Source organism: Ictidomys tridecemlineatus, chromosome 4 (genome assembly GCF_052094955.1).
Source record: "Ictidomys tridecemlineatus isolate mIctTri1 chromosome 4, mIctTri1.hap1, whole genome shotgun sequence".
NCBI lineage: Eukaryota > Metazoa > Chordata > Mammalia > Rodentia > Sciuridae > Ictidomys > Ictidomys tridecemlineatus.
The window spans coordinates 200,529,640-200,555,721 of NC_135480.1; the positions used below are offsets into that span (position 1 = coordinate 200,529,640).

Genomic DNA, 26,082 nt, shown 5'->3' on the forward strand with positions numbered 1-26,082 from the left:
GGGCGTGGGGGTAGGATGAAGCCCCGAGACTAGGGTTCATGGCAGCTCACTGCAATACCAGACCTCAGGAGCAAGGAGATACATTTTAACCCCAGCTCCACTCCATGGGCAGAGGAATCACTGGGCCTGGTAGACAAGATCGACTGGGAGGGCTCTGGGAGTAACAGGTGGGCTGAAGAAGGCAGTTCTGGGCCCACAGAGTGAGCAAGAGTGACCAGGTGGCTAGAAAATGTGCCCAGAGAAGGGGCATGGGGTCGAGGTATCTGAGCAGGGGGAGGCCAAGGGCCAGGGATCTCATTCTGGGAGAACGTGTCTGGGACCCATGCCCAGGGTTGGGGGCCAGCCATCTAGTTCCAGCTCAGACGGGGACAGGAGGAGCCAACTCAGTGACCTGGGTCCTCTGGGAGTATAGATGGGGGTGGGGCTGCCTCAAAGCCACCATTGTTGCCCCCTCACTCGCCTGACTGTCTGGGGCCTAAAATAGAGCAGGAACACAGCTATCCCGTGAGAAGTTTCTGGCCAAGGGGCCTGGGGGGAGGGGCTGAGTCCCTGATGGGAACCCTTGAGTTTGAAACACCCAAAGCCCAGCTGCCTAGCTGCCCACCTGCCTCAAGGATCCTGGAATCCATTGGGGGTGAGTTTATCCCACCTTGTTGTTCCACTGTGGCTGGGGCTGGTTGGGAGACAGCTTGGGTTCTGTCCTCAGCTCTGCTGGGTGACTGTCAAATTCTGTCCCCTTGGGGACTTCAGTTTTCCAGATATACCAGGAGTCAGTGATATAGCACCTGCTTCCAAACCTTGGAATTCACAGCACATGGTCTGGATACAGATCCCAGAGTCAGTCAGATGTGGGACAAAATCCTGGTCCCGCTTCTACTGTCTGAGTGGCCTTGGGCAAGTCTCCTATTTGTTGGGTCCTGTTTCCTCAGGACCTGTTCTTTCCAGGTTTCTGGCCAAGTTATCCAAGCCAGATCCTGTTTTGGTGGGTGTGAGGCAGTACTGGAAATTGAACCCAGGGCACTCTATCACTGAGCTACAACCCATTCTTTTTATTATGAGATAGGGTCTGGGTAAGTTGCCAGGTTGACTTGGAACTTGAGATCCTCGTGCCTCAGCCTCCCAAGTCACTGGGATTTGACCCCTCTTTTTTCTTTTTTGGTACCAGGGATTGAACTCAGGGGCACTCAACCACTGAGCCACATCCCCAGCCCTATTTCGTATTTTATTTAGGGCAGAGTCTCATTGAGTTGTTTAGCTCTCACTTTTGCTGAAGTGGGATTTGAACTCGCAATCCTCCTGCCTCAATGTCCAGAGATGCTGGGATTACAGGCGTGCACCACTCCTGGCTTGACCCCATTTTTTTTTTTTTAGAGAATTTTTTTAAATATTTATTTTTTTTTTAGTTATTAGCAGACACAACATCTTTGTTTGTATGTGGTGCTGAGAATTGAACCCGGGCCGCACGCATGCCAGGCGAGCGCTCTACCACCTGAGCCACATTCCCAGCCCCTTGACCCCATTTTTTAATGCTCTGAACTTTGCTCTCACTGCCTCTGGCTCCCCACACCCTAGAGGGTAGTGATGGCTACTGTTCCCAGTCCTCTCCTGATGTTTCTCAGCCTCTGAACCAATCATTCCTAGATAGAAGGTTCTTGGCTCCAAAGCCCATCCTCTTGGGCACCTACTGTGTTCCAGGCCCTCCCTGTGCTTGGTTCAGCCTTGGAGTCCTGCCGGACAGGGCTGATCCTCCCCGGTGTGCAGATGGGTAAATAGGCTCACTGTTACCCCAGTCCTGTTAAAGAGATCTGCGGAGCACTTTGCAAACTGCATAACATTGAACATGGGCTCAGAGCCTGCAGGCGCGCTGGACTGAGCCGAGGTGCGTATCTGGCGCGCCCTCTAGCGGCTGCTCTGAGCAGTCGCGACTCGTGGTTGAGCAGCCCAAAGCCGGGCAGGCAAAGGCCAGCGCGGGAAGCCTCTCCTCCCAGCTGCCCGCGGCGGTTCTGCCAGCCGCAGCCGCACCTTCCCCAAGTTGAGAGCTCTTCCCCAGATTTTGTTTCTCCTTGTGGCTTCCCAAAGTCCCCAACGCGGCTGCGCGCCCCGCCCTTATTACCATGGAGATCTCTTGTACACAGTTTCCCCTTTTCCTCGGGCCAGTCCTAAACGCGGTTCCGCAGGCGGGACTAGCGCTGGCCTAGGAGGGAATCCTCCAAGGTCGGACCGTCGGGGGCCCATGAATAGCAGGGCTCCACTTTCCGTGGGGAGAGTGACATTCTTTGGCCGGCATCGCGGGGAGGTGAGGCCCAATGGGCTTTGCCCAGGATCTAGGCTCCTCGCTTGGGAGTCAAGTCCCCCGTTCTGTGTAATGGGGGTTCAGGGTGTTCCCTGAGCTTCAGCTCCAGAAAGGGATCTAGTTCCAGAGAGGGCTTGAAGCTCCTGCTGGCTCCAGTATTCTTGGGCTTTGGCTCTGAAATGAACTCAGGGCTGCTCTGAACTTGCGATTCTCGGCTCCCCCTCTGTAACGGGGTCTTGCCTCTGGGGTTCTAAGGCGGGCTCCAGCTCTGGCTTCAGCTCAGGTTACAGGGTTCCGAGCTTGGGTTGTACAGTGAGGCCTGAAGTCCAAATCACCACTGCAGGTTCCTGGGCAGTGTTTAGGGCTGGCCCAGGAGGATGGGATCAGAAGTGAATGGACAGGTATCTCCTGTCCCAGAAATGGGACCACATCTGTGCTCTACTTCCAGGTCAACTGCTCTGCCTTCTCTCCTGATGGCCAGACGCTGCTCACAGCCTCTGAGGACGGCTATCTGTACGGTTGGGAGACCAAGAGTGGGCAGCTGCTGTGGAGGCTGGGTGGCCACACAGGTGGGGCTCTGCACTCTGGCTGGGGGACAGAGGTCCATAGGTCTGTGCTGGCATTCTGCAGAGCCTAACTTAGTGACCTCCAACACTGGTCCTGGACATAGCTGGAGCAGCCAGACAGAGACAGGACTTCTTGATAGCTGGGGCTTCCAGCTCTTAGATCAGAACTCAGACCTTAATTTTTATTTTTTTCCAGTACTGGGGATTGTATCCAGGGGCACTTTACCACTTAGTTACATTCCCAGCCCTTTTTATTTTTTGAGATAGCGTCTGGCTAAATTATTGAGGCCTCAGCCTCCCAAGTAGCTGGGATTACAGATGTGCACCATCACACCTGGCACTTATTAATCATTTTAAAGGTAGAGTTCAGAGATAAGTACATTCACGTTACAAAACTAATTTATAGAATTCTTTTCATTTTGCAAAACTGAAACTGTACCCACTAAACAACTCCTCTCCCTACTCCCAACCACTGTTCTACTTCCTGTCTTATCAATGGTGTTTGTCTTTTTCACTGGCTTCACTTAGCATGCCTTCTAGGGCCATCCATATTCTATCTACCACTTTTGGACTATGATCTTGGTTGTCATGTCACCTGACCCAGTTCCTTCCTCTATAGAATGAAGATAAGTTGCTACCTTACAAAATCAGATAACACAAAAAGCCTAGCACCCAGTAAAGACCCAGTAGACTTAACTATTAGGGAGAGAAGGAAAACAAAACCAGGAAATTGCAGAGCAGACTTATTTAACACCATGAATAGGGAAGTCCAGGCTGGGCAGCTGAAAGACAGACTGGAATGGAGGCTGGGAGTTAGGGAGGTTTCAGGGAGGAGGTGCCTACATCTGAGTAGACTTTCTAGACTAACAAACTGGGGTCAGATATTCCAGGTTGAGCCTTGGTCAGGCCCAGGTTGGAAATCCAAGCATTTCCAGGTGACTGGAGTTTGGGTGATGGGTGGGCGGCCATAAGACCTGGGCAGTGAGCAGAGGGTAGAGGGCAGTGCCCTTAACTCCTTGCCTCAGGCCCGGTTAAGTTCTGCTGCTTCTCCCCGGATGGCTACCTTTTTGCCAGCTCCTCCAGTGACCGTACCATCCGCCTGTGGGACCTATCAAGAGCTGAATGTCTGTGGGTGCTGAAAGGTGAGTGGGGGTGGGCCTGGGTGCCACATGGCCAGCCTGGGTCCCCTTCCAGGCCTGTATCCTGTTTCACCTCCCCCAATTTCTGTCACTGGGATGGTGACTGCAGGTCACCAGCGGAGTGTGGAGACAATCAGCTTCAGCCCTGACTCAAGACAGCTGGCATCAGGTGGCTGGGATAAGCAGGTGATGCTCTGGGAAGTGCAGGTATGTGAAGGGGCTGGGGACCACCACCTGCCACACCTCTTGCTTTGCTGGTCCAAACCCTTGCTAGTTCCCCACTGCAGCCCTCTCCCAGCCTCCCTACAAACACCCCATCAGATCTTGGGCCTCAATCTCCTTTGCAGGAGATCCCCATCTGGGCTGCCTCTCCTCCCTGCTATCTAGGCCCCCAGTGCTTCCCCAGGCAGTGCTCTTATCACAATATCCAGGCTGCCAAGCAGGGAGGGCCTGGGTCTGCCCTCTACCTCTCTCCTCAGTCGGGACACAAACTGCGCCACTTGGAAGGGCACCATGACTCCATCCAGAGTAGCGACTTCTCCCCCAATGCCAACTGCCTGGTAAGCTTCACTTCTGCCTTGACTCCTGCCTTAGTGGCCCCAGAGGGCAGGCTGGGGGTACTTGTTATGGCCACTGCTTACAGGCCACAGGCTCATGGGACTCTACTGTGCGCATCTGGGACCTGAGGGTAGGGACCCCAGCTGTATTCCATCAGGAACTGGAGGGTCACAGCGGCAACATCAGCTGTTTGTGTTATTCATCATCTGGCCTCCTGGTAAGGTGGGCTGTCCTGGGTTTCAGGATAGTCTTTGGCTGGACATGAGATCCTTAAAGAGCCATTTGGGTGTCCAGTGAGCATGCTGGCCCCATACTCACTGGCACAGAGCTCTCTTTAGGGATCTGGCTCCTGGGACAAGAACATCCACATCTGGAAACCCAATACCAGCAGCCTGATGGTCCAGCTAAAGGGCCATGTAGCCTGGGTGAACAGCATAGCTTTCTCTCCGGATGAGGGGCAGCTGGCCAGCGCTAGCTACTCAGGAACGGTAACCTATCCAGCCCAACCCAGCCATCCCTGACTCCTTGCTCACGTGCCCCACTTCCCAGACTCTTCAGTACCCATTTCCAGAAATGTCCATAAGTCCACTTGCCCAGTCTATTCGCAAGCACTAAGGTCTGAGCCAGACCAGACTGCAGTGGAATTGACACTTCTATGACCTATATAGTTTCAGGCATGACATGGCGAAGGCCATTTAAAATGTACCCTGCAGATAAGAAGCTTCATTTAGATCATGATGGTGTCTGGGACTTGCTGGGGAGCTGCTTCAAAAATGCCACTGTGGCCTATTGAGGTTCCTATCCCTTATTCTTCTACTTCCAGATCAAAGTCTGGGACTACAACACAGGAAAGTGCCTTGAGACCTTGAAGGTAAGACCTGTAGCTGCAGCCCCCAGTGAGGGATCCAGGAAGGACTTCAAGACCTGGAGCCTGGTGCTGTGCTTCTGGCAGGGATTTCTGGATGTGGCCCACACCTGTGCCTTCACTCGACAAGGCAAACTATTGGTGTCTGGAGCTGCTATTTAGGCAAGATACCAAGTCCACTGCTTGTTCAAGTCACACTTGAACAACACAGGCCCACAGTAACTAAGAGTGCCCATCAGACCCTGCAGCCAGGACTGCCAGCACCACACCAAGGCAGCTGACATCTACGGGTGGCAGGACACCACTAAACACCTGGCACTGTAGCTCCAGCCTTAGCCCCAAACCACCTATTCAGTCTGGTCTGTGGAAACAGCATTAAGCACAAAGCACTGAAAGCCAGCTTTTGTTTTATTGCGCCGTGACACTCAGGCTTTGACCGCGTACTTGCGCAGAGGGTACAGCCGCTCTTTCCGCTGCTGCTTCTTGGTCTTTAGGTTCTCCTCGTGCTTGTTGAGCCGGCGGCGCATAGCTCGTGTCTTCTTGGGCCGCAGGTCCAGAGGCTTGTACTTCTTGCCCTGGGACACAGATAGCAGGGTCAATCTGAGAACAGGATTTTAGGGGCAACAGCAGGATGAAGAAGATCTGAGGGGCCAGAATGAGACTTGGAGAGACCACTAGGAAGATGCTGAGTGGGAAGGTGCTGTGGGGAACAGAGAAGTTGGTTTGCAGCAAGGGGTTGTAGGATGTTCACCCAATAAGAGGCTGCTATGTGGGACTGAGGGCCAGCAGGCCACATGCTCACTCACCAGCCCAAAATCCAAGGCTGGTGGGGCTGTCCTCATTTTATGTAAGGCTGTTGACTCACTGGGTCTAGAGGTGCCCACACCTCAGTGTTCCTTCTACTTGCCAGGCTGCCAATAATGAAGCCAAAGTCACACCACAATCCAACAAAGGGCATGTGACACCCACCAGATCCCAGAGTGGTTACTAACTACTACCTTGGCTTTCAGTTATGCCAGATATTGAGGAAGATTTGGCCAAGATTACCAGCATAAGGGGCAGGCTCTGCCCCTCTACTGCCCAGAGCTGAAAAAGAGCCATCGGGTTTACCCTCGGCTCCCACTCCTCTCAAGCCAAGGGCCACAGACTAGGGTGGTTCACTGGTCTCTTCTTTGTTCAGCAACAGCCCTGAGGACAAGGCCCAGTGTAAGCATAGCAACGAAGTAGACCTAGTTTCTACTCAAGAAGATTCCCACCCAGTAGCAAAGACTGAACAGACAACAAGGCCCAAAGATGAGGAGGCAGAAGTTTCAGGAAGGCTTCTTTTAGCAGCAACAGCCTCAAAGGCTAGCATGAAAGCCATCGGTTGAAAGGGCAGGAGACAAGGCAGAGAACCGCAGAGAGAAACTATGGAAGGCGATGAGGGCAAGCCCTGGAAGGAACTCAAAGGAAAGGAAAATCTTGCCCACCCACTTCCTGCTCATCTGCTGGTACTGGTGGGGCACTTAATTCACTTCAAGTTTACTACTTCTTGCAAACTCTGCTGTACAACACAGCAGCCACTCGCTACACATGGCTGACAGTGCAGCATGGAACATCACCATCAATGTTCCCCTGTGTAGCCCTAACCCCTACCTCCTCTACTGAGCAGTTTGAGCTGAGAGCAGGGGCCCTCAATGGATGGCTAGTTATGAGGCTCCAGACTCACTCCTAAGGATAAAAATGTCCTCTCACACAAATGTGCACAAACCCTATCAGGAGGGTAATCACCCCCTACATACCAGTGTCTTCTGAGAAGCTGGCCCAGACACACCATACTAGCTTTAAAAAAAAAAAAAGAGAAAAATTGTGGACGGACACAATCTTTATTTATCATGTGGTGCCAAGGATAGAACCCAGTGCCTCACACCTCACACGTGTAAGGCAGGTGCTCTACCACTGAGCCCCAGCCTCAGTCCCATACTAGCTTTTTTGGTGAGTCAAACCCCAACACTAACTTGGGTTTTGATGTGAAGCCACTAGATAGCATTAATTAATCCCCATCAGATGACTTCAATTAAGGGAGATTATCCAGAGTAATTCAGGCAGCTGATTCAGTCAGTCAAAAGCATTTAAAAGCAAGACTGAGGTGCCCTCCAAGAAATCCGACCCGGGACAGCAGCTTCCAGTGTTGTCATGAGTCTTAGTCACATGAACCAATTCCAGACAGTAAATCAAATGTGTGGATTTAAGAACCCAATGGCTTCTGCTGGCACCTGGATAAGGCTAACTTTAAAGATAAGCCACAAAAATGGCCATTAACATTCAAGGTCAAGGGGCTAGACACCTGTGGAAATCTGAGGAGCACCCATTAAGTCTCTCTAAGACACAGTTAGGAAGCTAGGCCTGCCACTTTTCTGACTGTAGATGACTGAGCAACTACCTCTCTGAACCCTGGAGTTTGGCAAATGAGAATGGCAGATGCCTGGTAGCGACTGACACATAGCCCTGGCATTCCTAGACTGGAGATACAGTTCTGTGGAACAGCACTTGCCCAATATGCTTAAGGTGCTAGGCTGGATCCTCAGTACTCTAAGAATAAAACCAGGTAAAACTGGGGCTGGGGATGTGGCTCAAGCGGTAGCGCACTCGCCTGGAATGCGTGCGGCCCGAGTTCGATCCTCAGCACCACAATCAAAGAAAGATGTTGTGTCCACCAAAAACTAAAAAATAAATATTAAAAGGGCTAAGGAAGTTCAGTGGTAAAATACCCCTGGGTTTAATGACACCCCTCCTGGGAAATGGGGCAGGGAAAGACAAACACAGAAAAACCTAACCCCCTCTCCCACAAATGCTCAAGTTGTCTTCAGCCAGATCCACTACCCACCACACCATTCTTGATATCTGCAATCATGTTGGTAAGATGAACTCTAGCTGAGTGTGCTGGCACACGCTCATGATCCCAGCAAAGGGATGGGGAGGCTAAGGCACAAGAATTATGAGTTTAATGTCAGTCTGGATAGAATAGATCCTGTTTCACACACGCACACACGAACCCAGACACAAACTGGGAGGCCCTGGCGAGCTCAAATATTCTCAGCCCAGTGAACCCTAAAAGAACCTCTTCACAAAGCCCGCCCTGGCCAGTGGAGGACTGGAACTTTGTTTTCTGCTGCCAAGTCCCCAGGGGGCCCCCTCACCTTGTAGAATTTCCTGAGGTTTTCCTTTTGAGTCTGGTTAATGACAGTAAGAACACGGGCGATGGATTTGCGGACAACTCGGCTACAAAACAGAAACATCAATGAAGAGGGGTATGACACACAGTATCTCCAAGTATCTTGTTCAGGGCTAATAGTGACATTGTAGAGCAGGGACAAAAACCATCCATGTTCAACATGGAGAAAGGGATTCTGAACGTGAGAATGTATAGGGACTCGGAATAGAGTAAAAGGCTGTTAAGTCCAGTGCTTCTGAGCTAGGACGTGTTGGTTAAAGCAAAACCTGAGGCAGCTTAATGAAGAGGCAAGGAGGATCAGAAGACTTTCAATCCCAAGCCAAGAATTTATGAAGGCTAAGAAAACCCAATCCGCCATCTGAATTAGCGGAGAGGAGAGGGAATCATGCCAGAAGCCAGGTAACCAGCCTAATTTAAGGTCATGGGCATCTGACATTCAAGAAGTTGAAATGCAATGGGGATAGGGACAAATCTAGGAGCAGTCTGGGGCAAATACGGTCTTGAGGTCCAGTTGCCTATAATCAAGCCCTGCAACTCAGGAGACCAAGGCAGGAGGACCACAAGTTCCAGGCAAGCCTCAGCAAGTTAGCAAGATTGCCTCAGAAACAAAAATTTAAAAAGGGATGGGAATATATCTTCAGGGTAGATTGCCCTGGGGAGTCAACCCTCAGTATCAAAACAAACATAGTCTGGAGGACCCATCACACAACTATGCTTATGTGTTCCTCACCTCAATCACCCGTTTCACCTGCCTAGGCAGAAATTTTATGAGTATGTAGGGTGGCATATTATAAAGAAGACACCTTTGCAAGGGGAACTGAATTACCTACCAGGTAAGATGTGGCAAAAATGCAATTTACATTCAGGGAAATGACTCCAAATCCTAGTTCCTTTCACAAGTCTCCCTGATCCTTACTCAAGTTAACCAAGTAAGTTACAACTCAAATAAGAAGTCCGAGGCATGGAAAAAAGAAATCAAGTGCTCATTAGAGGTGGAAGGAAAGGTTCCAGTTAGGCTTTGGCGATAAACAGTTAAGAGCTTCAAGGACTTCAACCAATTCTTTTTCCAGCTACAAAAGCTGATCAAGGGAGCTCCAGAGAAAAAGCACACAAGATCAAAGGCAGTTAAGAGTAAACACATAGCGAGTCTCTCCCGCGCCCCCATGATTCACCTGAACAGGCCAGTTCCTGAAGCCAACTTCCTAAGTCCACAAACACTCCCAACACGCACGCGCCCCTCAATGCCGGCTACTTACATCTTAGAGAGCTTAGACGCCGCACCGCCTGTCACTTTGGCGACGCGCAGCTGGGACAACTCCACTTTCAAGTCGTCCAACTGTTTCAGCAGCTCCTCCTTCTTCTTGCCACGAAGGTCCCGAGCCTTAATCTTGGCCTGCGCGCGGGAAAGGTGTGGGTCAGACACCCCGCGGATCGTCTCGTCTCCGCCATAGGCAGTCAGGGTCAGCACCCACCCTCAGGTCGTGATTCTGGCAGGGTACCCGAGGCCAGGAGGGCTACTAGGCTGGGCCACCAGCCCACCGCGCGACGTGAATATGAGGGCATTTGCCGCGCGCGCCATCTCCCGGGTCTAAGCCGGCAGAGAAGACGGGAGACGGCCTGCGGCGGCACTAAGCCGTTCTGCGCGGAGACCCCTAACCCCAGCCGGCAGATGAGGCGCCGGTGTTCAGCCCGCACCCCCAATCCTAGCCCGGGAACTTCAAGGCGACCAGATGGCGCCGGATTTTCTCGCTCTCACCATAGCTGCACGACCCGCCGTTACCGGAGCCGATGGAAAGAGGAAAAGGCGGAGCTGACCCCTGCAACTACTGCCGGGTGGCGGCGATCGCGGCCAATGGCGCCGCGGCTAGGACTCTCCGGCTCCGCCCTTTCCTCCGGGAGCGCCGGGGTACGTCCGGTCCCGCCCCTCCCCGCCCGCGGAGCCCACGCCGCTTCCGCAGGTGCGTTCTTCTTAGTCTGCGTCCGGGGTTGTGTAGATTGGCCTGGGCCCTGAGCGGTGCACTTGGGGAAACTGAGGCCTGGGATGGGCAGCCTCTGACCAGAGATGGCAGAGTAGTATGGGCTTGAATTTACCCACTCATTTATTTGTTCATTCATCGGGAAACCTTGTAGCTATCCCAATCTGTGCTGCTCAGCTAGGGGTTGGTGGTCTGGAGGTGCGGAAGGGATGAGAAGTTAGGGTTTTCGAAGGTGAATTAACTCAGCCGCTGTCTTGGAGGAATTTATGGTGCAAGGTGGGCGGGAAGAGGCGAAGTCAGATGGCTGTTATCCAACTCTAAACAATCTGGTGGAGGCAGTATGCAGCAGTGTAAATAGCATCCATAGACTTTTTTTTTTTTTGAGAGTGAGAGAGAGAATTTTTTAATATTTATTTATTTTTTCTTAGTTCTCGGCGGACACAACATCTTCGTTTGTATTTGGTGCTGAGGATCGCACCCGGGCAGCTCGCATGCTAGGCGAGCGCGCTACCGCTTGAGCCACATCCCCAGCCCCCCATAGCCTTTTTTAGAGTTTTTGCAGTGTTGCCAGGTACTGGTGGAAACTCTTTTTGACAAATCCCTTCCCCCTTTTAAGTCTGTTTTCTCACCTGTGAAATAGGGTGTTTACCAGGATTAGAGAAGATACATACAAAACTCAGTACAAGACCTTATGCATACTAATCACTGGTATTAATGTTCTTAGTGGAATGAACACTTAAGTTGGACCCTGAAAATTAAACAGGAACTCACAAAGCAGAAGGGTTTTAGGTTTTCTAACTGGGCATTTCCATTGCTGCCCCAGTCAGCGGTCATTAATCAGTACTCTGGTGTCCCTCCACTGCCATTAACAAAGATAGGTCATTTCTTAGAGCTCTAGTAAAGCCTCTTGTTAACTGAGTGGTGTGGCAGTCACGTGTAATCCCAGTGGCTCCTGAGGCTGAGGCAAGAGGATTACAAGTTCAAGGCCAGCCTTAGTAACTTAGTGGGGCCTAAGCAATTTAGTGAGACACTATCTCAAAATGAAAAAGGACTGGGGATGTAGCTCATGGATATAAAGTGCCTCTGGGTTCAATCCCTATACCCCACCCCCCAAAAAAAGAAGCCTCTGGTTGCTGTCATGTGTCACTTAATCCTGGGAGCTTTCTTCCACCCTATTATGAGTAGCAACCTCTCCTTGTGTCTCAGACTCTCTGTGCAACCTGATTTGGCCCTAAACATAGTTAAATGATGTGCCTATGTATCCGTCGGAAGTTCCCTGGAGGCAGAATCACTTGTTTTTATGGTCTCCAGACCCAGCCCATGGATATTTTTCACATGATTGAGTTAACAAGCCTTGCCCCAGACCACAGTGAGACAGACTTCCAGGAAATGGAAGGACATGGGTAAAAGGACAGATAGGGCAATCTTGGCATGGATTAGATTGAGATGGAAGTCTAAAGGTATATCAGGGCTTTGCTGTCCTATTTACCAAATGTTTATAGTTCTATTACAATTAATGCTTGTTTGATATTTTGAATTTGAAGTCACATCTGACTCCCTTGTTTCTTACATGCCACCAGCAAATCCCATTTACTCTACCTTGCAAATATACCTGATTCCTACCACCCTTATTGATGCCTGCTTAGCCTGAGCTATCACTGCCTAATATCTGGACCATTGGTGCAACCTCCTAAATAATGTCTGCTAGCTGGGTGCAGTGGTGAATGCCTGTAATCCCAGGAGCTTGGGAGGCTGAGGCAGGTGGATCACGAGTTCAAAGCCAGCCTCAGCAAAAGTGAGGCACTAAGCAATTCAATGAGACCCTGTCTCTATGGCTCAATGATTGAGTGCCCCCGAGTTCAATCCCTGGTACCAAACAAAACAAAACAAAACAAAACAAAACACCTAAATCATCCCTGCTTTGGCTCTTGCTCTCAGATGTGTTCCTAATACAGCTGCTACAGGACTCCTTGTCAACTAAATCAGAAGTCAGGTTATATCACTCCTGTGCTCACAGTTCCCAGGAGTATCCCTTCAGAGTTACGACTGCATCTTTTTTTTTTTTTTGGTACTGGGAATTGAACTCAGGGCATTCAACCACTGAGCCACATCCCCAGGCTAATTTTGTATTTTATTTAGAGACAGGTCTCACTGAGTTGCTAAGCACCTCACCATTGCTGAGGCTGGCTTTGAACTCAAGATCCTCTGTCTCAGCTTCAAGCCCCTGGGATTATAGGCATGTGCCACTGCACCCTGCACGACTGCATTCTTCATCTAAGAAATTTGCCCTTCAGTATTCAGTTATTACTGACATAGTATAATCTGGATTTTTGAATCTTTTTTTTTTAATATTTATTTTTTAGTTTTAGTTGGACACAATATCTTTTTTTTTTAAAGAGAGAGAATTTTAATATTTATTTTTTAGTTATCGGTGGGCACAACATCTTTGTATGTGGTACTGAGGATCGAACCCAAGCAGCACGCATGCGAGGCGAGCATGCTACCGCTTGAGCCACATCCTCAGCCCCTGGATTTTTGAATCTTATCTCCCTGACAAGTGGAAGTCTGTGACCATGAGCTGTAACATTATTTCGTTCACCACTTTTTTGGGGGCTGTTCCTTACTTGTAAAGTAAGCATTTCTTGTTTCAAGTATCTTCTGATCAGGATGTTCTGGGGGATATGAACTTTTTACTGATTTGTGGACTACCAGAGTCACACAAATGTCTTCCCAGGTATGGAGCTGAAGTACATATGGGTTTTGATAGTTTCCAGAACTTCAGACTATTCAGACTTCCATGGTGGGAATTTGTATCTTTTTTTTTTTTTTTTTTAAAGAGAGAGTGAGAGAGGGGGACAGAGAGAGAGAGAGAGAATTTTAACATTTATTTATTTTTTCTTAGTTCTCGGCGGACACAACATCTTTGTTGGTATGTGGTGCTGAGGATCGAACCCGGGCCGCACGCATGCTAGGCGAGCGCGCTACCGCTTGAGCCACATCCCCAGCCCATGGGGGAAATTTGTATCTTTAGCTTCCAAGGTTAGGTTGCACCACAGTCTGGCAGCATTTTTTTTTTTTTTAAATATTGACTTTTTTTTAGGTGGACACAATAGCTTTATTTTATTTTTATGTGGTGCTGAGGATTGAGCACTTGAGCCACATCCCCAACACCTTTTTTTACTTTTTTAACCTGTAGATTGTTCAGTGTGAAGTATTCGTAGCAATGAAAATGGACTGGGGATATAGCTCAGTGATGGAGCACTTGCCTAGCAATCCCTTAGTACAGTGTTGGGAGTGGGGGAGGAATCAGCTTGGCTGTCATAACAAAATGGCAGACTGGGTGGCTTAAAGCAATGAAAACAAGTCATGTTTCAACTACTTTTAACAAAAAGTACAATCAGAGGAAAATGTAATGAAAATAGTTTTCACACTTTTGTATGAAAAAGGCTCATGTTAGCCTAAGGCAAGGGTCAAAGGTAATTAACAGAACCCTTCAGGAAACTAATCATGGCACCTCGGTTGTACTAGACTTTGTCCTAACCTCCTCACCTTCCATCAGATTCTGGGAAGTCAGCTTCTTAAGATGCACTTGTCTGGTCAGAATTTCTCCACATTCGGAATTAGCCCTTTGGGCCAGTATGGTGGCAACGGAGTCATCTACCTCTCCTGGCCCCCTACCCGCAGGGCCATGGTGAATGCTATATACTGCAAGCTTGCGACATGCCCAAGGTAAAATCTGTCAGAGTCTTGACAGCCCCCTGGATACACTTTAAACATCTTTAAAATCTCCCGCTCCTTTAACAGTACGGTCACTTTTGTGTATAAAGCATTGGCAACCAACCTCCTCTGGTTCAGTTTGGTGGTAGTCAAGGCTCCCAGGTTTAGGGACTCCCTCTCTGGTCACTCCTCAGGGCATAAGAATTCTTACTTCCTTCAGGCCGCAGAAGTCTACCCAGCGCTCCAGAAACACATCCCGGCTTCGGTGTCCCTCGGGTCTGGGCAGTGACCACGTCGGGAGACCTCCCCTGTGGCCGCCCCGGGTCCGCCTCCCTGGGCCAGAGTCTCCTCGGAGGCAGGGAGGCACAGTTACGGCGCACACAATGCCAGGTCCGTGCATGCACGGGACGCTCGCTCCCTACAATGGAAGACTCGGCTCACGAAGATGAGAGTAGCTTTCTCGGTACCTGCCGGGAAGAACACTACCCCACAACTCAGGCCGTCCCATCACGTCGGCACGCCCCCCGTAGAGCCCCGCCCGGAGCTTCCGGTTCCGGCGCAGGACGGAAGTGGGCGTGCGGCGGCGTCTGCGCGCGGGGGAGGTGCCGGGCGGCCGCTTCCCGCCCCCGAGCCCGAGCCGGAGCCGGTGCTGAGCGGAGCGGAGCGGAGCCGCGGTCGGGCCCGGAGCAGAGCCGGCTGAGGCAGGCTCCGAGCTCCCGACATGGCCCGGAACACGCTGTCTTCGCGCTTCCGTCGGGTGGACATCGACGAGTTTGACGAGAACAAATTCGTGGACGAGCATGAGGAGGCGGCGGCAGCAGCAGGAGAGCCAGGCCCGGACCCTAGCGAGGTGGACGGGCTGCTGCGGCAATATCCTTCCCCGGCGCGGCGCCGGGCCTAAGCGCTCCCTTCCGGCCGGACGCCGCTCCGGCCCCGCCTTCTCACCTTCTCACCTTCCCACCTTCCCCATCCATGGCTCAGGCCCCTCGGGCCTGGCCTTCCCACTCCCCTTACCCCGGCCCCTTGTAGCCACTCTCAACTCCCTTGCGAGCCGGCTGCCTTCCGCCCACGTTCCCTCAGTTCCCTCACCCCTGGCGCCGCCGCCTCAGCAGCGCAGCCCCACGCGGCCCCAGGACCCTGGTGTGCAGGCTCCCTCGGCGGGTCCCCCTCCCATTGCCGCTTCATCCTCTCAAGCTGACCCTGCTTTGGGCGCCCCATAACTCCATCCCTCCTTGTCGGACCTAGGCCCTTTGACGGTGGCGGGAGGAGCCGAGGCGAGCACCTCTGAGTGTTTGAGCGGCCCGGCGGTGGGGGCACCGTCGTGGGCCTTCCTATTTGCTTTCTTGGGCGCGATTGCAGCACAGCATGGGTGGGTGGGCGGGTGGCTTACTGCGGGGAAGAAAGGACCAAGGGGTGAATGAAGGCTGCAGCCTTAGCCCAGCACTGAAGTCTGAGATTGTGCGCCTTTTACCCAAGAGTCGGCTTGATGCCATCCTTTTTCACCTGTTTTCAATTTTCTCCGAACACCTTGGGCTTTGGACCTTCACTGTCTCAGCCAAGCTCAACAAGTGAGTTGTGACTCCCCCAGGAGTCTTGTACAGGAAACCGTGCAAAAAATACCCTACTAGTTTAGAGCTAAGAAAAACCATACAGTGTAGAGTGAAGTGTAAAAGTAGAGCCCCAAGATTAGAAATGACGGTTCTTGTGGCCACAGAAAACAAGCATTTAGAACAGAAGATTAAAAATAGAGGTGATTGTCACAGCCTGCTTGGTCCCTTAGCACAGGAAACTGACTTATTCTCACAGGAAGAATTTTTCTTTATTCAAATGGTGTTACAGGAAGTGTGTTCCCCTCCCCCACACTTGCCAGGGCAGGGTTGGAGGCTCCTGCTGTATATAAATCAGGTTCTGGGTGTTTAATCAGTTGACTCAGCTTGGAAAATCAGGCCCACTGTTTTTTGGGAGGAGTTCTGTAGTGCTCCTCCAATATGCCTTTAAAACAAAAACCTTCAGACTTTCTTTGGACAGGAATGTGTTTTCAAAGGTGAACACCGAAACTTGTATTTCCTGCTCCCTCCAGATTGCTCAGTTTCCCTACTGGTGAAATGGGGTCATGAGGAGGGCCCCCTGAAGGGAAGGTTGGTTCTCTAGTTTGGTGTAGGTCCTGCCTCATGAGCAGACAGTGCTGCAAAGGCTCCAGGGTCAGGCCTTTGGTCATTCCATAGGTGAAGAGACCAAGGCCAGGTCCAGTTGCTGCTTTGGTCTTGTTGCCACAAGGGCTTGTTGAAGGTATGTCTCCCTAAGCCCAGGGCTAGTTATAGTTGGGTTTCTTGAGGCAGGTTTTTTCTTTTTCTTTAATAAAACCTATTAACATGCAGGGGTTAATAGGTTTTCCACTAATGGTAGTGCCAGAAACCTTACTATGAAGAGTATATACTATTTGGAATTGGGAAAAAGGAGGTTAGCAGATGAGGAAAACTGAAATCATGGCAAATGTGGGCCAAAGTAAGGAGTAGGAAGGAACTATTATTTGAATCCCTACCATGTGCCAAGTATTGGACTTGTGTTAGGTCATTGAATTTAAACTATAGAACCTCTTAAGAGTCTTAGGGGAATAGGAGAGAGGTTGATTGAGGTGGAGGAGTTGAGAGAGAGGCCTGTTTCAGGGTAGTACTGGGGAGTGTGTGGGAAGTATGTCATGGTGGGAGATCATGCTGAAGAAGTAGAAAGAACATGGGCTGTGTATCAATACAGGTCTGCTTTGTTGTGCTCTGGTGACCTTGCATAGGTCACATTCCTTCTCTAAACCTCAGCATCCTCTTCTCTTAAACAAAAGATAGCCATGCTGGCCTCATCAGTTCCATGGGAGCAACACTGGGCACCCAGCAAGTGTGCCCAGACATACAGCTTGGGACAGTGATAGAGCAGCAGCAAGAGATTGTCGAAAGAGCTTGAGCCAGGCAAGGTGGAGTGCACCTGCAGTCCCAGTGACTCAGGAGGCTGATGCAGGGGGATTATGAGATTGAGGCCAAACTCAGAAACTTAGCGAGAGACCCTGTCTCAACAAATAAAAAGGGCTGGAGATGGAGCTAAGTGGTAGAGGGCCCCTGGGTTCAATCCCCAGTAACACAAATAGAAAAAAGCTTGCATTTGAAGGCCAGCTGGATAACCTGACTTGATTTTTAAGCAGGTTATTTTCCTTCTTAGAGCCTCAGTTTCATCACCTTTTAAATGGAAATAATGGTTCTTGTCACAAAGGGTTTTTGGAATTAAAATTATAGGAAAAGCGCTTGGACCAGGTCCTAGGCCTTTTGGCAATAGTACCTTTTCTCAGTAAAGCAATTCTGGTCCTCATAGTAAGGACTAAAGCAGGATTTTAAATGATCTTGCACTCTTCCCCAGACCCTCAGGAAATTTGCCAATGTTTGTAGACATTTTGATTGTCACAATTTAGGGTGTTACTGGAATCTAGTGGATAGAAGCCAGGGATGCTGAAATGCATCCTATAATGCTTAATTATAGGATGCATCCCACATCAAAGAATCATGTGGTCTAAAAAATCTGTAGTACCATGGTTGAGAATAATCTAGAAAAGAGACTAGGGGCTGGGTAAGCTTCCTCCAGCTGTCACAGCCTGTTCTTTGAATGAGCCTAAAAGCCAGAAGGGTACGGAGGCCAGCTTCATAAATGATATGTGATTACAAGGAAGTTCTCCAAAGTGGCTCCAGGCTCTCCTATGTCATTGGCTGCACTGTTTCCTTGATAGACTAGTGCTGCAGGGACTTAACATTAAAAACAGTGACTTTTTGTCCTCATCCACTAATTGTATCATCCTTGCCCTTCCCTGTCCATCCTGTTGACTAATCGCTCGCTGTGCTAGGTTGAAGTGAAGAGTGAGCTAGCCCACATGTCTTATTAAGCCTCTGGGACCTTGCCTTTTGCTTTGAGGACACCATAATAGAAGAAAGGAGCCTAGCATGGTGGTGCACATTTGTAATTGGCTGAGGCAAGAGTGTCACAGGTTTGAGACCAGCCTGGACAACTTATAGTCCCCAAATAGAAAATACAAAGGGCCTGATATAGTGCAGTGACTAAGTGCCCCCAGTTAAATCCTAGTACTAGGAAAAACCAAAACTGCATGGTAGAGGTTATCAGTGGTTGGTATTAGGATTGGCCCTTGTAAGGCTGGTTAAAAGGAATTCCGGAGCTGAAAGATAAGAGGGGTGGGCTGCTGCTCCAATGTAGAAAGTGGATTGGAGCCAGGCAGGGAGCTGAGGAGCCAGGGCTGGGAGTGGCTTGCCCGAATGGCATAGACCCAGCTCCGTCAAGATGGAGTCCACACTAGGGAAGCTGGGAATTAAGCTTTGCACCAGAGGCTCTCTCTGTTCACATGTGGGTATCACTGCATGTGCAGGAGTAAAGACCTGATTGGGCAGAGCTATTCCTTGTTCTATTTTTGAAGCTTTTTGGCTGCAGCCAGTGTTTCACATGAGGAAATGAAAGTCGGCTGATGTAATTTAGTTTAAAATAGGTGTCACCTTTGGGGACCTAACCCAGATTGTAATTTTCTTTTGTGTGCTGGGTATTCAGAATTCAGCAAAAAATGTGGTGTCAGGATTCCAACTAAGTTTGAGGGAGTAGGGAAATGGAGATCAGCTCATTTTATTGGCAAAAGTTTCTCACAGAAGTTGGGACTTCAGCTGAGGTTGTTGTGGCTCAACAGTGGAGTGCTCACCTAGCATGTGAGAGGCACTGGGTTCAATCCTCAGCACCACATATAAATAAATAAGTAAACTAAAGGTATTATGTCCACCTACAATTAAAAAAAAAAGTTGGGACTTAATTGACCCTGGAAATAGAAATTTTAGTACATCTTGATTTCTTTAGTAGTTTAGTAGTTGTATTAGGCAAAAGTTAGTCCTGTTTGTGCCTTCATTCTTTGAGAGTGGCTTCTAATTCATGTGCACTGTTGCCATGAGGACCCAATAGGGCAGATATGGTGCCTAGTACTAAACAGGTACAAGCAAGCTTAATCACTTTTTACTGTAAGCTACTCCTCAAGGACAGCTGCTTTTAATGGGAGGTGGAAGGAAGGGCTTAGGGTCGCCAGAGGTGCCCTTCACCCTCCCTGAGGCTCAGAAAAGATTGAGGTGTAAACAGGCTATGCCCACTTGGAGGAGGCCATCAGTGTATGATGGGTGGAATGTGTTAGATCCCTTTTCACTCTGCTTTTGAGCTGTTTTTAAAGTGATTTCATTAGTAAAAGCATGGACATGTTTTAGCCTAGCCATCCTTAACTGGCAGTGATGCACAGGGGACATGCTTCGGGCATTCCATGCAGCTTTGCGGAACTCTCCAGTCAACACCAAGAATCAAGCTGTGAAGGTAAAGGGGGATGTGCTGCAGCTCTGCTGGGTGTTGTTGGGACCAGGGCTGCAGTTGTCTTACTGGAGCATGAGCTCCTTGGGTCTGGACAGTGTCTGTTTCATCTGAGCAATAGTGGCACTGGGTAGTACTTCCATGGAAGCCTCCTGGCACTCCCCGTATGTTGAGATTCCTCTGACATCAAAGCTGTGATTTTTTTTTTTTTTTTTGTGATGCCCAGGGCTTATGTTTGCTAGGCACTGCTGAGCTACGCTCCTAGTCCTGAAGCTATGTTTATAATAAAAGCTCCCCAAAGAAACACTGACTTTTCCCTAGGGCCTTATGAGGCTAGAACTTAGCCCAGCCCTTGATGATTAGCAAAACAGATAAATGAGCTGCCATGTGGGGCTTATCAGTGGTTATGCTTTTATAGCTATTGAATAGGCTTTATATGCATAATAAGGATTTTAAGTGCTTTTGCACTTCCTGCCTTTTAAAAACTAGGTGCAAAAATATAATTATGCTGTTGCATCATTGAGGCTATCTAAAACTTGGTGCAGGGAGAGGGGCCTCCCTGCAGCTAGGATTCTGAAAGCATCTTGATGTAACCTAGCAGCTGTACCTTTGCAGTGGTAGAGGGGAACAGCCCCTCTATTTCTGGGTATGTTCAGGGCAAGCTGCAGCCAAGTAAGCCAGTATTTTTTTAAAAAAAGAAAAGCTCACTGCTTTTATATCTTGTGGAGTCTGAGGCCTTGCTGATGTCATAAAAAAAATCCCCAAAATAAGTAGAATAACTTCCTGGCAAGTAAGGGGGTAACATTGAAATTAATTAAAAAAAAATTAGCCTACTTAATTTTTTCAACTGTCCTAGATGAATTTGAAATTGAGCAGATTTCTGGTGAGTTCTGCCCACTTGATTTGGTGCTGTGGGTATGAGTGTGGTTGTGGCTGGGCTGTGGCTCTGGACCTCACTCCCTTTCTCTTTCCTTTGTAGGAGCGAGCCCAGGGTGTGGTGCTGAAAGTGCTCACAAACTTTAAAAGCAGCGAAATTGAGCAGGCTGTGCAGTCACTGGACAGAAATGGCATTGACTTGTTAATGAAGTACATTTATAAAGGGTTTGAGAAGCCCACAGAAAATAGCAGCGCAGTGTTACTCCAGTGGCACGAAAAGGTACGTGAACACATCGCCCCCTTCAGGCAGCCTGCTGACATGCCTCAGCATTCAAATCAGTAGGCCAAGATTTTCCAAAATAAACCTAGGCTAGTCTAAGGGCCAATGAGAATGACAGGCCTAATTCCGGATATACAATCACCTGCTTTTCCACAGAAGCACGTGGTAGGTATCTGTTGTCTCTGGTAATCGTGGTTGCTATTGTTTTTTAGCTGCTGATTTATGCCAGGCAGGACATGGGGGCAGGTGCCATGGCATGGTAAGGTAGGAGGGAGGCATGCTGGTTGGGTGGGGCTTCATGATCCCTTCTTTGCATTGGTGGAAATAGCTACTGAGGGAGTTGGGTGGAGGGATCTTAGAAATGCAGGCTCAATCCTCCCACCTATTCTGAGGGCTTCCTGCCTTGGCCTTTCTGGCTTCTCCAGACCCATAGGGACCATGGGCAGAAACCTTGATGGTCATTTAATCCACTAGAAGTAGGAAAAAAGCTGTGTTTGCCCTTGGCTTGTGGGGTAGGAAAAGGCCTTGTGTCAAGCTTGTCTTGTGTGCTACTGTAGCCCTCCCGACCTCCAACTCCTTATAACACTACAGTGGGCATGCCTGCCATTAAAGAGGACCCGGCTAACACACTGTCCTTCCTAAGAAGCCAGCATTGAGTTTTGAAAATGCTTCCCTTATTGGTGGTTAGATCCTCATGTAGCCATGGTGCTGGGTTATGGGTGCTGGCTGTGGCCTCTAGTCCTGCTGGTAGGTGTGCTGTTCCTTTTTGGCTGCCCCTTTGCTGTGGCTCAGTAGGTGCAGGAGGCTTTGTTGCTCAGGAGAGTGAGCAAGCCCTCTGTGTGGCATGGAAGCCAGGTCCTTTCATCCCCTTGGCCCTGTGGGGTGGTGTGCATTTTTTTTCTTGGGAAGTGCTGACAGGCTGGGAGCAGTGAGCTTGTCCTGAGAGAAACTTGTGTTCTGCCGTGTGCCTCTTGACTGTGTTCTCAAGCCAGTTCTACTGCCCCAATGCTGGCAGCTCCTGGGACCCTCGGCTCCAGACAAGCCGCCTTCCCTAGAACTTGTTTTCCTTCGCAGGAATCCTTTGTCAGAGGGTCTGTGACACAGTGGGATTAGGTCCAGGAATGCATGGTTCCATCTCCCCCTTGGTCATCCAGGTCTCATTTGACATGCTTCCTTTTCCTGCCCCCACAGGCCTTAGCTGTAGGAGGACTAGGCTCCATTATAAGAGTTCTTACAGCAAGAAAGACTGTTTAAAAAAAAAAAAGACTCATGTAACCTTGAGAAGAATTTTGGATGCCCAGGCTGGTGAAGAAGGGATTGACAATGGACCATCTTCCTAGGAACTCCCAACTAAGTATTTCAGGACACATATCTGCTGAAATCGGCTGAAATGTATTTTATTTTTGAGGTGGAGGGAGAAATCATCTTACTGTTTCCTAAATCCTTTGCAGGATCCGAGAGTCTGCCTTTGTCTACAAAGTGATGCAGAACTGACATCGCTATAGAGTGATGCAGAACTGTCTACAGAGTGGCTGGCCAGTGTTGGTCATTGTGTGTGCACTGCCTGTTTGTTTAAAATGGGGGAGGGATGATTTGGGTAGGTGCATATCCAAGGGCCACGGTGAAAGGGAGAGCTTGTGTTTTTGAAGTGGAAAAACCTGAGAGTTTGTACAGACATCCTGTCTTCCCAGAGAAGGCGGACTCTCTTGGGTTCATTGTAAAGTGCCTGCTGCATCAATAAAGCTCTTGGCTTATTAGTATATCATTGCGGTGTGTTTCATGTATGTAAAAAGTTTAATGAATGGGTTGATCATGATTGAGAGTTTGACTGTTCTAGAAACTCCATGTGGAACGGGTGGGTGTGCTTTTCTGTCCAGCCATCCCTGGGGAGAGAGCATGGAAGTCTGGAGGCCTCTTGTAACACAGAACTTCAGCAAGCCTTGGCTGCAGAGTCACTGGATGCTTCAGAGAGGTGTTTTGTTGAAAAACTATTTATTGTTTCTTACTCATTTGATTTGTATGTAATTTTGGAGCTTATTTAACTTAATAAAGTGTCAGACATTTACTAATTCATCAAGGCTTTAAAAGTCTTCAGTTTGTGTGCTTACACTTTTGAGTCTTTTGAGAGTAGGCCTTGGCTGTACCTAGTCATATCTCCTGATGCTGGGTCTGCTGTGTTCCAGGAATCTAAGTTTTCTTTAAAGAACTACCAGAAACAGTTAGCAATCAGCCAACAGACATAAAAAGAACAAAATTTTGTTCCACATAACCACCAACGGTGAGTCTCTTAGAAGAGCTGCTTCTCAGCATGTGTAACTACAACTTGCATTCTGTTAAAGGACCCTTACTCGAATTCCTGAAGCTCATAGTCAGGCAGGCCCTGGATATCGACTTTGACCAAAGTGACTACAAGCCTTTGCCTTACCCAGGTCCTCTGCAGAACCATGTGATGCTTGGGAGGGAAGACTAGATTGTTGGCACCATTAAATCACATGTAATCAAAAGCCCAGCCTGGGGAAGTTCTTTCTGAAACCTCAACCCTTGAAACATTAAATATAAGACACAGTACATTAGATTTAACAAGTCAAGAAATGCCAAAGTATATCAAGTAAAACCCACTGTAGTTGTCTCTGGTTTGAAGAGCTTTAATCCAAAAGTGTATTGCACCACAAATGAATTTTCTACAGCAGTTTTTAGGTAATACAGTTCCTATTTTACAACACTGAGCGTGTGGATCAAGGTCTGATGCTCATATAAAGGGCAATATATATACATACATATATATATGTATATATACTGTATCACAGAAAGTTTTATACAAAGTAAAAGTGCATTAAATCACTTGGAATATTTACTCCATTCTTCCTCTTAAAGCTGAAGGAAATTCAACATGCAGGAGGAAAGCCTAGTCAGAGGGAGCTGTCTTAAGCTACTGGACTTCATAACGGGCCTCATAACCACCCCTCAAACTGCCAGGGAGTGGCACAGGCTTCCACAAAAATGTTGTAGCGGCCTCTGGTAAGCCATGAACTATCAGTCCCCTTGGATTCTTTCCTGGAACAGGTGAAAAGGAGGAAGCTACCTCTTCCTCATCAAAGTTAGCAAACAAAAGGGGCTCTGGTTCCATGTCCCCACTAGGTGGGAAGTAGCATTCTAAAGGGACAGACATCTGCAGGAAGTACCACACAAGGAGGTAGGTAACTGGAGAATGGTTCTTTTGCATGGGAGAGCTGGAGCTGGGCTAAGTAAGGTCTTGCTGCCCTGGCTTGGTACTTCATGGAAATGAAGTAAACTGCCAATACTTGTTTTTCTGTGAGATATATTTTATGTATGTCTGTATATATATGTATTTTGACCTTAAGCATAATTGAGGAACAATTTTACATAGATACATGACATAATAAATTTAGGAGCTCCAGTTATTAGTAGTTTTTTATTTATCAATGAAACTTTTATCAAACTATAAATCAGTAAATGGTTTCCTTTTAGATTCCATGTTGTGGCTTATCCAGAACAAGCATAATAATGAATACTAGTTTTTGCCAGCTCTTGTTGGAGGCATGTGTGTGCTATCAAGTACTGTAGCCAGCTGGGGCTGTTTGGACGCTGTACATGAATGTAGTGTCAAATACAGGGGGGCAGGGTGATGGGGAGAGTGGCTCCACATACAAGGCAGACTGCCACCAATGTTTTGGTCAAGGCTGAGGGAAGAAGGGGCAGCTGCTGCTCTGGTTGAATAAAGCAGACTATTAAGTAGAAAAAGTGTGATAAGCAGTGGTAGTAAGAATTTAGAGCAAAGCTGATGACATACCACGGCTTCTTCGGAGAATAGAATCACAGAGGGACAGGAATCCTGTTTATAGAAACATTTCCTCTTGATGATTTGATCTTCCTTTAAGAACACCAGTTAAATGGATTTTATAATACAGAAGATATGTTTATAATAGTGAAGAACTATTTAGCTATAAAAAATAGTTTAAAATGGTTTACCAGCAACCTATCCAAGATAAGTACATTCATTAAAAAGGCAATTGAGTGTATTTGGTACTATACTTAGAATCTCTTTATCTGACTGCTAGTTCTCTTAAGTAAAACGGAGACACCGTCAGAAAGTTGCATATTCTTCATGAATCCACACTGGCCCCAGAGTACCTTAAAGATGAACACATCTCAAGTTCTAGGTGGTGTGGGAAACAAAGTGAAATGATGTTTTCTCAAGAGGAAGGGTCAAAAGCCTCTCCTAACTCAACTGATCCAAAATACGCTAACGGAAGGGGACTTTAAAAGCCACCTTCACGGAGTTGGTTTTTTTGTGGCAGAAGCAGGTGGGTCTGGCCTGCTGGGCACCATTTCAAAGGGCTGTCGTCGCCTCTATACATCACCTGTACATGATGAGTCAGTTGCAACCTGACATACTGATCTCTGCTTCAGCTTTTCGTGCTAATGTTAAGAGGACTCGCGTGCTGGCCAGGGCTAGGATATTAGCAGCACTGGAAGTCTAGGTAGTGCTGGGACCCTCCCCATTGGGTGACCAGAATAACAGGATCAGCTCCCTCCTGCGGTTCATGTCAGCCTGCAGGAAGGTAGTCTAAAGTCTTGTAAACAATATTTAGACGCTTGTACAAAATACTGCTTTTACAGTGATTAAAAACCCACCCAGGCTGGTGTGTCAGTGTTCTTTTCACAGAAAAATGTCAACCCACGGAGCTCCATCCTTGGGTGTTCCCTCTAGGACCATGGTATCCGAGGGTTTGAAATAGATGGCCGGATGCTGCCCTTGGGAGCTGGTTTAGAACCAAACCACGACATCTGTGTTTGAAACAGAAAAGGCTCCTGAGAAGAGAAGCAGGACTGGAAGCAGAAACAGCCCCCTCTCCTTCCCTGAGTCCCTGCTCCCAACCTCTGGCTGTCCTGACTGGCTGTGAACAAAGCAATGGAGATGGTTCCAGTTACCAGTCTGCAGAGCTGAGAGCCCCATTCTAAGTGTGGGAAAGAAACTTGAGGTGATGAGAACAAAGTAATAGAATTGTAAGTAAGTTTTTCTTTTTTCTTTCTGTAACTGGGAATTGAACCCAGGGTGCTCTTCCGCTCAGTTATATCCCTAGCCCTTTTTTAAAAATTTGAGATGGGGTCTTGCTAAGTTTTCAAAGCTGCCCTAGAATTTGTGATTCTCCTCTTGCCCTTATCTTCCCTGGTAGCTGGGGTTAGAGGTTGCACCG

At 48.6% G+C, this 26,082-nt stretch overlaps 5 protein-coding genes across 29 annotated transcripts in view; 3 read left to right on the forward strand and 2 right to left on the reverse strand.

Moving 5' to 3' along the window:
- The first annotated feature begins 1,985 nt into the window (after window positions 1–1,985).
- On the forward strand, window positions 1,986–5,807 carry Wdr38 (WD repeat domain 38). Its single transcript, XM_040286321.2, has 8 exons — window positions 1,986–2,296; window positions 2,742–2,862; window positions 3,885–4,001; window positions 4,108–4,205; window positions 4,478–4,558; window positions 4,642–4,773; window positions 4,895–5,044; window positions 5,380–5,807. The coding sequence occupies exons 1-8, from the start codon at window positions 2,234–2,236 to the stop codon at window positions 5,581–5,583; spliced, it is 966 nt and encodes a 321-aa protein (XP_040142255.1). The 5' UTR covers window positions 1,986–2,233; the 3' UTR covers window positions 5,584–5,807.
- Window positions 5,808–5,811: 4 nt separating this feature from the next.
- Window positions 5,812–10,547, reverse strand: Rpl35 (ribosomal protein L35). Its single transcript, XM_005320956.5, has 4 exons — window positions 10,392–10,547; window positions 9,892–10,028; window positions 8,601–8,682; window positions 5,812–5,996 (listed from the first exon to the last, which is right to left on the reverse strand). The coding sequence occupies exons 1-4, from the start codon at window positions 10,392–10,394 to the stop codon at window positions 5,847–5,849; spliced, it is 372 nt and encodes a 123-aa protein (XP_005321013.1). The 5' UTR covers window positions 10,395–10,547; the 3' UTR covers window positions 5,812–5,846.
- Window positions 10,131–14,308, forward strand: LOC144377359 (uncharacterized). The gene is made up of 2 exons (XM_078048205.1): window positions 10,131–10,593; window positions 14,171–14,308. Exons 1-2 carry the CDS (start codon window positions 10,305–10,307, stop codon window positions 14,191–14,193), a joined length of 312 nt encoding a protein of 103 aa, XP_077904331.1. The 5' UTR covers window positions 10,131–10,304; the 3' UTR covers window positions 14,194–14,308.
- Window positions 13,523–22,623, forward strand: Arpc5l (actin related protein 2/3 complex subunit 5 like). Of its 4 annotated transcripts, XR_013438298.1 has the most exons (5): window positions 13,523–14,340; window positions 14,549–15,198; window positions 19,641–19,713; window positions 20,687–20,863; window positions 22,055–22,623. XR_013438298.1 is itself a non-coding variant. In XM_005320957.5 (4 exons), the coding sequence occupies exons 1-4, from the start codon at window positions 15,050–15,052 to the stop codon at window positions 22,115–22,117; spliced, it is 462 nt and encodes a 153-aa protein (XP_005321014.1). In that variant the 5' UTR covers window positions 14,915–15,049; the 3' UTR covers window positions 22,118–22,623. The 4 variants fall into 4 exon arrangements, 3 of the variants coding, with proteins under 3 accessions (XP_005321014.1, XP_013212220.1, XP_077904330.1); XM_005320957.5 differs by lacking the exon at window positions 13,523–14,340 and having other exon boundaries at window positions 14,915–15,198; XM_013356766.4 differs by lacking the exon at window positions 13,523–14,340 and having other exon boundaries at window positions 14,915–15,198; window positions 22,315–22,623.
- An 864-nt stretch (window positions 22,624–23,487) lies between these two features.
- Golga1 (golgin A1) overlaps window positions 23,488–26,082 on the reverse strand; it is a 57,291-nt gene continuing 54,696 nt past the window's right edge. For all 22 annotated transcript variants that reach the window (XM_078048190.1, XM_040286320.2, XM_040286316.2 and 19 more), the window contains one exon: window positions 23,488–25,672. In XM_078048190.1, the coding sequence (XP_077904316.1) occupies window positions 25,592–25,672 (81 nt within the window). In that variant the 3' untranslated portion in view covers window positions 23,488–25,591. The remainder of the gene's footprint in view (window positions 25,673–26,082) is intronic.